This window comes from Phaenicophaeus curvirostris, chromosome 1 (assembly GCF_032191515.1).
Source record: "Phaenicophaeus curvirostris isolate KB17595 chromosome 1, BPBGC_Pcur_1.0, whole genome shotgun sequence".
NCBI lineage: Eukaryota > Metazoa > Chordata > Aves > Cuculiformes > Cuculidae > Phaenicophaeus > Phaenicophaeus curvirostris.
In genome coordinates, this window is record NC_091392.1 from 86948400 (window position 1) to 86963778 (window position 15379).

Genomic DNA, 15379 nt, shown 5'->3' on the forward strand with positions numbered 1-15379 from the left:
AAGTACAAATGCATTCCTGCCAGGGTTGTCAGAGCTTTACTGTTGTTTGACTTAGTTTTGTCCCTAGTATTTAATTTCTCAGAAACTCTTAATGTTAAAGACAGAGCAGCCTTGAAAAATAAATGAATGTTTGAGTAACGGCTGAAATAATAGCTCCTTACTCTGAGCAGAAGGTTAGACTGAGTGGCAGCCTCAGGTTCCATTCAGCCTAAACTACTTACAGCTACAATAAAAACACTTAAACACTGATAGATCAGGCCAGAAAAAAACATGGACTTAAGCTTTGGTTTTGCCTGGTTTCAGGGCAACTTTCTCCTTTATCACACTCATTAAATATTCTAGAAAATCTTAGCCTGAACACATTACTCAATTTATTTTACTCAAATTAACAAAGGATATTTACAGAATTGCAACTGGCTTCACCACTTTCTGAAAATACAGCATGTAAAGAACTGTCTGACAGAATGGCTTGCATCCCAGTTAACGCTTAAGTAGAAAGTGGAACAGAGCTATTCTACTTTTGAACAAATGTTCCAGAGAACTTGGGTCAGCTTACTGTCAAAGGACACCTTGATCCATAAGGCCCGAGGGCTGGGTCTGGCTCAGCTGATAGTTTTACAGTGCTCTGACTGTTTTTACAGTTAACCACATCCTGTTTTTGAGCTATCAAACCCTCTTCCTGAAGTCTTTTCTTCTGAGTCTTAGACAAAGAAAAGCAAAATGCATGAGAGATGGAAGGATTAGTTTCAGGTGGTGCAGACTCCACACCACAACAGGAGGTAGAGGCTGAATGCCCGCATGCATGCTGCCATGCTGAGCCCAAACAGACGTTTGTTTTCATTCTTTTAAGAAAATGGGGGAACATATCCAATGTCCACAGTGATGTTGGTATAAAGTGGATGCTTTGTCCTGGAAAGGAGCTTGAACTCCAGTGAATTCATTCCATCATCCTTCCATGTCTTTCTGGTGTTGTGTCGGGAAGTAGGCCTGAAGAAGGAAGAATAGCTGCAGTTAGACAGAAGAGTAAAGGTGATAATTGTAGCTGAAGCTGCAGAAGAAATAGACTTCCAAAGGGGGTAAGGGCTTTGCAGATGAAGCTACTAGCAGAAAAGCCCTGAGAAAATTCTTCTCACATAATACAGACTAGAGAAAAGGCATTTTATAAAACTGAACAGATTAGAATAAGTTCATGCTGAGTATTCTGAACACAGAATTTGGAATGGAACCTAACCTGGCAGGGAGACAAGTGAGGCGGCAACTACAGGCTGCAAAAAAACCCAAGAAAGTGGCACCAGCTGAGAGATACCTGGGAGTGCAACACAGGCTTGCAGCAATGGAGTATATAGGCTGCTGTTGGCAGGCTTTAAGACAAGGTTGTTACAGAAACCCAAATGTTGAGATAAGAGGGAAGTCTGCAATCCTGGTATCAGAAGCCTCCACCACGCTTGACCCCACATCCTCTTCCAGCTCTTTTCTGTAAAAACTGGGTCTTTGCTAAGGTCTCCCACAGTACCTTCCTCGGGTCTTCAAACTAGCATGCTGCTTTCCACTATTTTAATGGTAAAATTGTAAATCCACATAGATTGAATAGCAAGTTTTTAGTACAGGGAAGTTGTAACAAACAGCAGAGGCAGGAGCAGAATGATTCAGTTGAAACTGACTGGGAACCTTCTTTAACTAGCCACATTAAAGTAGAAAAACAAGCAGTGGCATTAGGTACACTTACTGCCTGTTCTGAGGAAGGTAACTGCAACAGTCAACCTGCCATAAGGCAGAGAATCACCTCCTAACTGCTCCCCACCCCAAAAGTTACCTGCTCCAAGGCTCTTGTTTCTCTGTCTCTTCATTGTAGTCCATAACTTTGTAGCGTCCAAGCTGAGGTGATGTCCGGACTATTTTCATTCCTGCCAACTGAATCCTTTAAAACAACAAACAAAATACTTGTTTAAGCATAAAGTTGCCATTTCTAGGCTTAGTTACAGGGAAGTTCAAAGTCAGAGATGATTTTCAGTGTTAATGCAACCAAAGCAAAACACAGGAGCTGAAGGAAGCAAGCTTAACACCACAGTGCCACATTATCTTTAACAGGTTGAAACCAGGCTTGGGCAAGAAAGTTTCCAGCTGCAGTGTGCTCTAGCAGGGTACAAAGAGGATTATAGCAAGCAGGGAATGAACAACAGCACAGAGAACATTCAAGAGCAATTCCCATGAATCTGACAACTGAGCATTATTTTCACTTCCTTCTAAGAACAGCACTTTTACTGCCACGAGGTTCATCAACAAAACTTCAGAAAAAAACAAATGCTAAACTCTCAGTTTCTGAAAGGAATCCAGTCCTGAGTTTCAGATCCAGATTAAGCCCCTCTTGTTCTTTGAGAAGTGCCATTCATTCCGGTGGCCTGATTAGAGGACTGGTTTCATAAAAGATTAGTGATAAATACAGGTACCAGACAAATAGGAGCTGCTCAGCCTCAGGCCAGATAAAGAAAAACAGAACTGAAGGCTCAGAATTCTAGAACAGAGCTCCAAAAAAACAGCATTTTGTGCAACTTTCAAGCAACCTCTTGCTGGTGGCATCTGTTAGTTTACCAATAAAAAGTGCCTGTAATGCTGCTAGGGCAGCAAACCTGTTATCACAGGGCAGCTCTTACGCAGAGAAAATTCCTGCGCAGAGAATGAATGTTTGCTCAATTGAGGCTATCTAACTGGCATGTTTGCCACATTTGAGTGCCTTCCATTCAGATCTAGTACAGCAGCCAAGCAGCATCAAAGCAGGAATGTTATAAAGCTGAAAGAGGCCACAGAACTGAAAATATATGTTAATATTGAGCCATCAAACAATTACAATGCTTCATTGACAGCATGACATACTATTATTTCAGATTGAGTTTTAGACAAAGTTTCTTGTTTTCTGAATACAAGCTTAGTGCACATTCAATCAAAAAGACAAGAAAAAGCAAGAGCACTAAACTAGCTTTGCTGTTCCATTTTTTGCATTGCAAGATTAAACTAAAACCGTAATGTAAAAAAGTTAATACATTCATTTACTGTCAAGAACCCAGCAGGCTCTCCTTGTAGTTATTAATGTTAACACCTAAGTATTTCCAATGAAAGTAGTGTTTTCTTCTCACACAAAACAGATTTAGATGTTTGCCAGAAGTAATATTAGACACTACTGTAGTCTGCCCACTGTAAGCAGCAACCAGGATGTTTTTTTCACTAACTCTGCTTCAATAAACAGCATCCCAGAAAAAAATCTTGGGACTTTTTTTGACATTTCAATATCCAGTTTCAAATACTAATTAATTTTGTTGCTACCTGGTAAGAAGCACCTCCTAAAAACCAAATTCCAGGTAGGTGCATCAAGGTGGCCATTCTAAACCAGCCAGCTCATTCCCAATGTCAATATGTGAATAAATAATTAACAGGCACTGTCCAAGGCCTCCATGTACCTGCGGGGCCAGAACATTGCTAATCATTAGTACAAGTTCTCAGGGAAACAACACATGATTTACTTCCCTTCAAGAAAGGGCTCCTTTGGGATCTACTTGCCTGAAGAGATTTCTGTGAGGAAGTGCACTCTCACTTGTAACTGGCATGACTCTCTATCACTGGTTCGAAGATCACATTAGATGCCTAAGCTGTACAGCTGAAAAGACCCAGAACTGTGGTGTTTGATTTAAATATGTATTTTCCTGGCATTCTATTCTTTCAGTAAATGCTTAATTTCTAAATAGTCGTACAGCCTTTTAGTTCTCTTTCTCTGAAAGGAAAAGGAAGAATTCTGTGTTACAAAACCTGACTTTAAATTCTCAGAAGACGACTGCTTTGTAAGAACTCCTACAGTCCTCAAACAAATCATTCCACCAGAACTGTAACTTGTCAAATGGTACATGACCAAAATCCACACGAAGTCTTATTGTCAGTTTAGTTTCATAAACTCCGCATGAGCTTGCCTCCATGCAGGATGATGAAGGTGCACTGTGCAACTATAAAGCTGAATAGAGAAGCTACAGCCATGATTTTGTACTTGAAAAATTTGCATGAGGCAGAGTACGGGGAACTGAACTCATTGTATTCACTTCTATAGCACACTGCTGCCATAGCAACTGAAGTACATGAAAAAACATCAGATCTTGCTGTCACCGACTCAGTGGTACACGGGCTTCTCTATCACCCAACACTCCAGACAGAATTCCTTGTGGTCCTCAATCCCAAATATTGGTGATTAGATAACCTAGATGCCCAACATAACTTAAATTCCCAACTGTCTGAGAATTAATAAGTACCTTCTTGGTTTTCTTATTTGTCGAGCTTGCAGATTCTCTTCCTTCCCTCAGGGGTGTTAATGTCAATGGAATTACTTATCAACTACTGGCAGTTATAACCCCTGGGATGTGCTCCAGAGCAACTGAAGGCACAAGGATGTGAAGTCACATTCTGCCCTCCAGAGTTTGAGAAAAGCTTTGTCCTCCCAGCACACAATGACTGAATTCATAGACTCTGACTTCTTTTGACATTAACCATCTCCAACGCCAACAGCATTTTGGGTTATAATGCTACTGCAATAACATTAAGGAACAAGATCTTCTCAGGGTAACGCCACATGTTTCACAAGCCAGCCTGGCTTTATTTCAAGCCAGTCCTGTCCATTAGTACCTTGTAGCAATGTCGTCATTTTCACCACCGCTGCCCCAGTATGTGTTTGGAAACCCATTTATCTTCATGTAATGTTCTGGAGTCAGAGCAGCTACGCCCCCAAAAAAGGACTTATATGGCAGACTAAAAGAGAAAGAAAAAAAAAAGCATCAATGTTGAAGGTTAATTCCAGTCCTCCACAAACTAACAATGTTATCCAAGTCAGACATGTATTAATCGCGTATCTTACAGACAGCCATGACAGTGCCAAAACCCAAGAGACCAATGCCAGTTTAATTTCTACCATGTGATGTTCCCTCTGTTGTTCCCCCTGCCAGTAAACCCAAGTAAATCTGGTTTTGAAATTTACATCTTGGATTAGTTCAAAATACCTGCATCCTATCACACATCTTCCATGTAATCCAGCAATTTCCACCCTATACTTCTATTCTGGAAGGAAAGGCAAATAGAAATCTGCCAGTCATTTGCTACCAAGCCGAGCTAGATGTGGAACAGGGAATTGCTGGCAAGGAACTGTTTGAGATTGCATGTTTAGGTCAAGAATACCCTTTTCTGAGGAAGTCACTAGCGTAAAACAAAAAACCTCAACCTCTTAAAGGTACGTTTCACTGTCCCCGTTCATACTTTCTATGTGGAAAGTGAACCAATTAGGATAACATACATTGGTAAAGCATCAGAAGAGGCTGCCATGGGAAGCGGTGGAGTCTCCTTTCCTGGAGGTGTTCAAAAAACATGTAGACATGGCACTTTGAGACATGGATTAGTAGGCACGATGGTGTTGGACTGGATGACCTCAAGAGGTCTTTTCTAACCTTTATGATGCTATGATTCAAAGTGAATGGAGGCACTTACGTGTACTGAAACTTATCCATGGCACTAGCCATATGCTTGGGATAGTATTCATCACAAACATAGAGATTATAATCATTCTCAGGTACTAGGTCCACATCATGCAGGAGAAGGCAGTCCCAGTCTTCATCCTTCAGGGCTTCCCTGACACCAACATTGAGCAGCTTTGCTCGGTTAAATGTACCATTCCCCACCTGGAAAAGAAAACTTACATTTCTTCACTAAAACAACAGAGAGGATAACTCAATTAAAATTTATGTTAGCAGAAAAAGTCTTGTTGAGTTCAATGACACTGGAATGAATCAACGCTGGCTGCAAATGTCATGCCTCAGACTATGAAAATTTTACTCTCTCTCTTCACAATATCCTCAGCAATGGCAAGCTTTGCTGTGTCAGGGGCTACATACTATGGTCACCTGAAGGCACCTGACTTCTAAGAGCTCAGTAAGCCAATTCTCAGGTGTACCTCCTCACATCAACACTATTGCCCTAAACACTACTCATGAAAGCTTAGAAATAAGAAAACAGATCTTGATCACAATTAAAGCTGCTTCTCCCTCCCAATCAGCTATCAGGTTAAATTAATCAATCCAAAACTTGCTTGCTCACCACTGATCATTTGCAACACAAGACCAAATCAGTTAAAAATGGCTGTTTGACCTGCATAGGTTGACCCACAGCAGGGTCAAGTCAGATGATTTTATTGGATGCAGCCTAAAAATATCCAACTTCAGCATTTAGTCTCAGTTTTTCTCAGTAGCCACACTGACAAGCTACAGACAAACCCCATTCAACTCTTGAACAGCTGAAAGTACAAGTTACCACCTAATGACAACTTCATCACTAGAAGCAAAAAAACCAAGCAGAATAAATCAATACAGGAACTATGATCTTGACAAGTCGTATGATATTTCAATCATTACCAGCCACAGAGATGGGACAGCATAACTGACATGCTCTAAAACCATGCATAAAAGCATACTCCCATGTTAGAAGATTCATATTTCTTGGTCAGAGCTTTACCTGGGAACCTCAGCTTCACCACTAGGCACATCCGATTTAGATTTACCTGCTGAATTAAGTAGATGCTGTAACTGAGCTGCTGGCGCTGCAAGAAAGGATGAATATAGTAGAGAAGATGTCGAAGGTACTTTTCCTGGTTCCTGTAGGCTACAAGGATGGCTGATTTGTAGCGGGCCAAGCAGTGAGGTGGCCTGTAGCGGCCACCAGGCTGAACAAAAGGATTTTTTTTTATGATCTTTCTCTCACTAGGGAGCAACCTGAAGTTGATGGTTAACGGACCAACTGTAAGGAGAGACAAAGAACAAAAAAGTAAGGTTAGCAATGTTTCCCTTCCTTTGTTCAAACCTTCAGATTAGTTACATGTTTACGACTTATGACACCAGCCCTACCCTAGCACAAAACAGTTAACATCACCACTCAGAGGTGCCCACAAAATGAATTCCACCACTGCCTGCTGGCTACCTCCACACTCGGGGGTGCTGGACACAGCACCAGCTCAGCAGGGCACCTGCCAGAAAGGCATCACCCCGAGTCCCAGCACACAGCCAGCAAACTGCAGCAGACTCTTTCACAGCTTGCTTTTTCCTGGTATTGGCTCCCTACTACACAAGCAAACCTTCTGTCTTGTGTTGCTTAGATGAGATCCTTCAATAAATGCATTCACTATAAGAATAGTAGTGAAAATGAATCAAGATGAACAGACACATCTGCTTTTGCTACCCATATGGAAAAACTCTAAGCCTTTTTCAGAGGAGATTATGGAACAAAGATGTCCAAAATTACATTCAGCAGGCTGGGGCAGAAACACTTTAAAGGACAAATATAAATGCTTTAGGAAATGTTAGCTTTATTAAAAAAGAGTTTCAAGTTCAATTGGATATTATAATCACGTCACAAGGTCATGTGACACACGATGATAAAGAGGCAGTACTTCAGACTTTGGGAGAAGTAGATGACAGAACCGAGAAGGAAGAAGAGACACGTTACACATTTTCAGGAAAAGCCGCAGGGCAGCAAAAGAAACTGCATATTATAGTTCCTCTACTCAGTACCTTGATTTTAAATGCAAAACATATCCAGTGCATTAAACTGGTTTTACCTAATTAAATAGTAATTCTGCATTTTAATTTGCATTCTTCAGAGAGAAAAAGTTTAACAAGTCACAAGTAAGAAGCAATCAACACAAAGTGTCAATCACCATTTTAACACAAGTCCTGTATCATAACAATATGAACAAACAAATTCTATAATAATTTAAATGTCTGTCTTTCTCGGTAGTGAGAAAATGTTGCAGAACTAGCAGAAGAGTTGTGTTTGTACACAAATCAAAGTGTACACAAATGTGTACACAAATCAAAGTGGTTGGAAACCATTAAGACACGATCAACTTCTAAGGAAATAAAGGATAAATGCAGAACAAGATTAAAATCGATTCTGAAATGGACTAGGAAGAAACCTTTACCTAAATCACAGTTAAGAATAGATGATTTCAAACGACAGCTTTAAATAGGACTAAGAATTCTCTGCAGGCCATGCTACCCAAAGACAAAATATTATTGTGCACCAGAAGCCCGTCAGGCAAGTTGTTGGTTTTTGTTTTCATTTATAGCTATTTAAAAATGAAAACCAAATAAGAGTGGGCTTTTATCACCTCCCAAGCTCATACCTAACCCTATGGCTGACTTCAAGTCAGCTTTCCCTATGTTGTAAGTCAGACTCCCTCTTAAACCACTAAAATAAATTATTCTCTTAAAAAACTTATGATACTGAAGCCTGAGAGAGAAAGGGCAAGTATTTAGGCCTGGTGTTTAGCAGCTTTCTTTTGAGCAGGGAAAGGTATGGGTGTGTCTCAAGTCTAATTAAGTGCTTAAGCAGGTGAGTCCAGAAGATGCTTCTTCCAGCCCATCCGCCATTCAAGTCTCTGCTACAATTCTAACAAAAAAAACCCCAAACCTGAGCCTGCATTCACCCACATCCTGTTGAACTGACACACAAGGAAGCAACATCCCTCCACTAACAAAGCTCAGGGACTAAATTCAGCATAAGATGCAGCTATGCATTCAGAGCTGGGAAATGTTTTGCTGGCATGTGGAAGTTGGAATACCTCACATTTCTGATGGGCAAACCTATACTTGGTAAGGGTCTCCGTTTTTGTCCTCAAGGAACACACATAAAGGCATTTCCCTGAAGGTCAGTCACTGATCCCATTCCTCCCATTGTCAAAAACAGTCTGGCCACTGAGAATCTCACTTCATGGTATCAACTTTGTTGGGCGGCTGGATTTTTGTTCGCTTGTTTTTAAAAGGAAAACCTGAATTTTGCTTGTCAGACAGGCCTTGCAATAGCAGACTCTTAAGCATCACTTTTTAATCCTTCCCCAAGCATCTAATATGCAGGGAGTACTACATTTTGACTGTGCTACTCTCAGTAGGAAACTGGAGTTCACTGCCATACTTTTGTACCTGAAACAGAAGAGTAGTTCTTCAGAGAACCATGCTGTGGGCCCACAAATCTAGGTCACATTTACTGTTAAGATTTTATGATGTTATTACTTACTTCTATGCAGACAGTTTCCTGTTTTGCCTTTAGGGCCACCACATTTCAGCCCAACATTTTTTTTTTGTAACCTGTAATTTATGTTGTTTTTTAGATTTACAAACTCCCTGATTATCATTTTTTTTTAACTAAAGCACCATAAACCACTGATTTCATGACAACTGAAGCTTGCTAAATAAATGCTATATTCAGACTGGATTTCAACTACAGATTATTGCCTCAAGGAAAATATAAAAAAGGGAATTAATCCCTTTTATTCTCCCACAAAGGCAGGGTTTTGTTTTCTATAATACAATCAAGCTCTTTGTATTGCAAAGTAAGATTCTGTAGGCATAATCCTTAAATTAAAAAAATGTCATATCTAAATTTGGACATAAGGGTATAAGCAAGACAATGTGCAATAGTTTCATTCCTGTTGTCATCTTCCATACCCAAAAATATGATTCAGGAGGGCAATATCTGCATTTCTTAGGGTTTTCAAGATGTCACATTCTCCCAGACTGCCTGGCTCCCTACCTCAAACAACTCAGCTCAGAAACTCAATCTAGTATATGCCAAGGAAACCCAGAAAAAATAAGTTTGTTTGTGATTTATATTCCAAAACCCTCCAGCTTTCCTAAACTCCTTGGCTACGAGCTAAATTCTAGCTCTCAGGTCTTCTTCCTGCCTAACTAAAAGGCTAATGCCCTGTAATCCAATTAAATCCCAGATGGGAAAAGAGCAGTTGCAGGCTAGACCAAATAGGGAAAAATAAAACTGACGAAGTGCAGCTTTGGGAAAGGAGGAAACCCCTCTTAGGCATGCTAGAAAGCACAGGATCCCAATTCAGACAAACAGAGAATCAATAGCCTGAAGCGTCCAAGCAATTTCTCCATAGCCAGGCTCCTAAGCTTCTTTTGTGCCAGTACCATCACACAGAAGGCACTTAGAATCATAGAATCATTCGGTTGGAAAAGAGCTTTGAGAACATCAACTCCAATTGTACCTGTCAACTACTAAATCATATCCCCAAGCACTTCATCTACCTTCCTTTTAAACACCTCCAGGGATGGTGACTCAACCACCTCCCTGGGCAGCCTCTGCCAGCGCTTGATAACCCTTTCTGTGAATATTTTTTTCTTGATGTCCAATCTAAACTTACCCTGGCTCAGCTTAAGGCCATCCCCTCTTGTCCTATCACCTGTAACTTGGGACAAGAGACCAACACCCACCTCTCTGCAACCTCCTTTCAGGCAGTTGTAAAGACATCAATAAGATCTCCCCTCAACCTCCTGTTCTCCAGGCTAAACAACTCCAGTTCCCTAAGCTGTTCCTCATAAGACTTGTTCTCCAGCCCCTTCACCAGCTTCATTGCCCTTCTGTGTATGCGCTCCAGGACCTCAATGCCTTTCTTACATTGAGGGGCCCAAAACTGAACACAATATTCAAGGTGCGGCCTCACTAGTGCTGTGTACAAGGCGAGAATCATTTCACTTCCCTGGCCCTGCTGGCGATACTATTAATTAACATGAAACATCAGTGTGTAGAGTTAAAACTCACAATTCCCTGTCTGTATCGTCAGCTAGTGCCAGCATACTCCCTGCTTGGCAACACATTTGACTATTGAGGGATCTATTTGCTTTTGTCCACATCTATTGCATCCTAAGAAAGAAACTACATGACTTGTAAACTCCTTGTTACACATTTAGAGTTAGCAGCTTTAATTACTGAGTTCAACCAGAACAAGCAGCATTTACACTAGCTAAGCAAACAGGAACATGTAGCATGGATGAACATCACTGAGGAAAGGCGGCGACAGACCAACAGCCTTCATTTAAGCATCAGTTCCTAATGACAGAACACAAGGCCGCCTCAACTGCAGCTGAAAATAAATCTCAGCATTACTACCTTTTAACTTCTCTTTCAAATCCAAGAGAAGAAACTCTAGTAGAGCATTCATGAGGAAATGTAGCAGGAGCTACTCATTACCATAATACAGGAACACATTCATGAAAAAATTATGACAGATTGGAGTCAAAGAGAGTAACTACTATAAGAAGGGCTTGGAAAAAAATTCTTCCATAGCATCAGCATATTTAAAACAGCAAATCAGAGACAGAACTTTCAACTAATTAAGGTTTGGCCTCAAGGGCCAAACGGACTTGTTTAGCACAAACTATGCATGAAATAAGGGAATGCTTAAAAAAAAAAATACAAAAAATCAACAATAAAACCAAACACCTCAACCTCCTAGCATAAATCTTCCTGGTAAGCGGAAAAGATGAACTGAAACAAACAACAGATATCGCATACAATGCGAGAAAGTCACATTTTGAGTTTAAATGCTACTTGGTTATGTATGAATAAGCACAATTCCAGCAGGCAAACACTTTGCTTTTTCCAAAAACAATGGAGGAGGAAACAGGCAACTGGTTATTTGTGTAGAAACTTTAACCTTTAGAAGAACTTGAGTAATTTGTTCATAATGTTAACGAAGACACTGACTATCTAGTACAATGCTTTTCAAGGTGTCAATCACAAAACCTTCTGTGGACACCACTAAGCCTTAAAAAAGTAACATTAGTCACCAAGAGCCTAGATACTCCAAGGCAGAGCTGTTTGGCAATTCTACTTTAATTCTTACTCCACAGCCCTGGAAGAACCAAGATGCTGTAGATTCAGGAGGCTGGAAAAAGATTAACTGCAAGCTGATCTTACATTCAAATAGTTAGATCAAATGATCTACTATATACGTAAGTGGCAAAAATGCTGCACTACATAAAAGCCTTGATGCGAAAACCATTTAAGCTATTTGGCATTCTTCCAGTTACTTTAACACGCTTTGGAGTGGACATAGTGACTTATCACCAGCTCCGAACTGGAGATTAGAGTCCTCAAGAATCAATTTGGAATCCCATTTAATGGAGTTTATGAAATTAATATTAAAAGGCATCGTTCTCTCTGATACAACGCTTCTAAAAGAAATTAGTCCTGCGAGAGAAGATAACAGCCAAGCAAGACAACCAATCAAAATGAAGTATTTATAGATCTATTCATATGTGCCCATGACATACAAAACAAAGAGCAAGTACCATACAGACCAGCATCCATTTCTCGGGGGGCTGAGAGGGCACTCACCCAGAACTCACAACTCAGTTCACTCACTCACTTCTGGCATATCAGAAGGAATAACTTACTACTTCTACTTAAAAGGGAAATCTCACCGAGTTAAATTTAAGTTGTAGCAGAGAGATCATCTTAAGCTGGACCTGTATTGATGCTCCAAATGATTGGTGCCTCACAGCAACCATGCTTCATATGCTCAATTCTAATTTTTATGCAGCAAGACTTCCACAATTACTTTGCCTCATATTTTTTTTTTCTCTCCCAGTCAACTTTACCATTTGTTTCTTTCCATAACTAACATTCTGTTTTCATTTTAGCCCTGAAGTAAACACACGCAGGCCAACTCCTGTTCTCAGCACCCTCAGAGGTGGGCAGAAGAGGTTTTCCTATTTCACAGTCCTAAGAGCACTGGTTATTTTAGTGTAATTTTACTCTGTGCCTGCTTCCTCTATATATGTCACTACTCTTGCTTATCTGATGGTTTGCAGGCAAGCTGCACAGAACTGCAGCTAGTTTTGTTTGGTTTTATTTTTTTTGAGACCAAAGCTTTCTGACCTGACTCTTCAGGACAGCGGATTCTCATCAGTGGTGGACAAGCAGCATGCAGGCACATTTCTGCTGTTCTTTTTCAAATAAAAAAATTAAGTTGGAAACAAACTGCCCAAAGAAACTGACAGGCTGTAGCTAGTAAGGAACAAAGATTGCACTCGAACAATTACAACTGGCACCTGCACAAAAAGGCTCTGCACTGTTAGTATGTCCATATTTACCCAAGTAGAGCGGTTTCCAAGGGAAATGCTGAAGCATGTACCTCCAAATTATCACACAATTTCACCATACATGTATTTCAATTCAACTGCACGTATTTAACTCCAGCAACAGAAGAATGAAGAAAGCTTCCCAAAAGAACAAGCATTGATTGCAGTCTAAAAAAGGCTCATCCCAAAGCATCCCAGCAAAGTTCTCCAACCTAATGAAGCAACTTGCCACAAGTAGCCACAGCAATGGGTTTCCGTAGTATTTCCACCTGTGAACCAAGGTCAGCCATTTGCTCTTACTGTGCTTCAGGTGTGGTGACCACCTTTCCTAGAAAGCAGGGCAACTACTCAGTGGTGCTCCCAGACTGGTTATACGCAAGACTTAAGATACATAGAGACCCAAGCAGTACAGAAAACCAGACAAAGGAAACTTACTACACAGTACCCTAAGAAGCTGGCATTCCCAAACCATGCAAGTGCATGTTTAGAAAATTCACCCCTTCTTGGCTGGCTGAGCCAAACTGATTCGCTATTAGTGGAGATGCACCACTTTACTATCAACAAACTTAACTTGCTTTTTGCAAATTAACCTGCTACCGGACTTGTACGCCTAAAGGAGAAGTTTCTAAGTCTAAAGGATGCATAACAATCATAGGCCAAAAAAAAATGACTATGAAGAGCAAAGGGCCAAGCTACATTCTCACACAAACAACAGTTAAAGTCAACATAATCAATTTATACTGAACTACAGGCTTGCTATAAGGCTGAGACAAAGTACACAAGAGTTACAGGGAGATAAGAGGTTGAAATGACGCAGTCACCAAAGTACAATTGTAGGAATGTATTATACAGGACCACCAAGGAGAAAAAGTGTTAGTAACACAAACACCATGCACTGTTTTCACTCTTGTTCTACACCCTTTATGCAACCAAATCCTAACCATTGGAAGTGTATAGATAGGTAAAATACTTTTCCTCATAAAGCCAATAAGAATGAGCTAATTGGCAGAAGAAAGTCTTGTCACTGTCAAGTATTACATCAGTACATCACTTTTGAAGTGGAGAAGTCTGAAGAATACACAACTTACAAAGTGTTCAGAGTTACCACGCACTAAAGCGTCTGTTTCAAACCCTGCTGGTTGATACCTACCAAATATCGGTGACTGCACGGAGCAGTAGGGCATCGCGTCTTTGTTAGGAGCCGGGGTAAACAAGCTGAGGTTTGTGTACACATCCTTAGTTTTTGAGTAATCCAGAACCTGATGGGAGTCTGAAAACCCACGGAACACACTTGAAGGTCCCCCTTGGTAGATTATCAGGATAAATATCGCTTGGAAGACAAACAGAAACAGCAGAAAACCGGGATTGTCAACGCGAGAGAGGGACATCGTTTTTTAGCCCATGCTCTGCAGTCAGGCCAGGGAGGAGTTTGCCTTCCAGGAGACGATGTTCCACACTACATCGCTGGCCATGGAACACCTCCTCCTCCTCCTCGTCGTCCTCTTCCAACTCTCGGAGGTTGCAGCCCTGCTTTTCTAGCACAAACTGTCAGGACGATTCGAGCCAAACCTCCCCTTCCTTCCTGCCACAAGCCGGCCTGAGAGGAGGAGAAAAACTGTTCAAGGCTAACTGGGAGCCAAGGGGGTGACGGGGGGAAGCACAGAGGAAGTAAGAGGGGGAAGCAGAGGGGGAGGAAGGGGGTGGAAGAGGAAGAGGGGTGAAGAGAAAGGGAGAGGAAGAGGAAGGGGGGGAGAAGGGGGGAAGAAGGGGGGAAGGGGGGGAAGAAGGGGGGAAGAAGGGGGGAAGAGGAAGGGGGCGAGTGGCCACGGGGGGACCGAGGGGCCTCGGGGGAGCTGCAGCACAGGGCGCAGCGATTCCCTCCTCCCGAGGCGGCCGCGGGAAGCGGAGCCGGGCTCGCCTGTAACCCCCCCGGCCCGGGGAGCCTCCCGGCTTTCCCCTGCTTCGCCCGGGGTCGAGGACAGAGGAGCGGGCGGAGGGCGATCCGGCAGCTCGGGGATTCCTCTTGCCGCGGTTCGCAAGCGGGCGAAGGCGGGGTGGGGGGGGGCCTGCGCGCGTCCGGGCCGCCCGACGGGACTACAGCTCCCAGCATGCACCGCGGGGCAGGACCGGGGGCGGCCGTGCTGCGTCGCCGCGCGGCTCGCTGGGAAATGTAGTCCCGCGGCGGGGGGTGCTGCTAGGGCTCTGCTCCTGTCTCAGCCCCGGCTCCGAGCTGCTCAGTGAGCTGAGCGGGGAAAGCTGAACACGAGCCGGGACGCCACGCTCTGCCGGAGCCTGAAGGGACGGCAGCAGCGTGAGCTCTGCAGCCAGGGACCTCCTGTCGTGGCCTTGCCACCCGTAAAACAGAATCACAGACTCCCCGGGTTGGAAAAGACCTCTTGGATCATCGAGCCCAACCATTCCTATCTGCC

At 42.3% G+C, this 15379-nt stretch overlaps 1 protein-coding gene across 1 annotated transcript; it reads right to left on the minus strand.

Annotated features, from left to right (window-relative positions):
• Positions 1–174: 174 nt before the first annotated feature.
• On the minus strand, positions 175–14598 carry LOC138725872 (beta-1,4-galactosyltransferase 3-like). Its single transcript, XM_069867174.1, has 6 exons — positions 14101–14598; positions 6578–6813; positions 5512–5702; positions 4660–4782; positions 1814–1918; positions 175–987 (listed from the first exon to the last, which is right to left on the minus strand). Exons 1-6 carry the CDS (start codon positions 14336–14338, stop codon positions 846–848), a joined length of 1035 nt encoding a protein of 344 aa, XP_069723275.1. The 5' UTR covers positions 14339–14598; the 3' UTR covers positions 175–845.
• Between the last annotated feature and the right edge of the window lie 781 nt (positions 14599–15379).

Excerpts from the sequence above, each read along its gene's own strand:
- LOC138725872 (XM_069867174.1), bottom strand. The coding sequence starts at position 14,338 with ATGTCCCTCTCTCGCGTTGACAATCCCGGTTTTCTGCTGTTTCTGTTT. Across the intron at positions 5,703-6,577 it reads GCATCTACTTAATTCAGCAG|GTGGGGAATGGTACATTTAA; the intron begins GTAAATCTAAAT and ends TTTCTTTTCCAG. Across the intron at positions 988-1,813 it reads AAACAAGAGCCTTGGAGCAG|GCCTACTTCCCGACACAACA; the intron begins GTAACTTTTGGG and ends TTCCTTCTTCAG.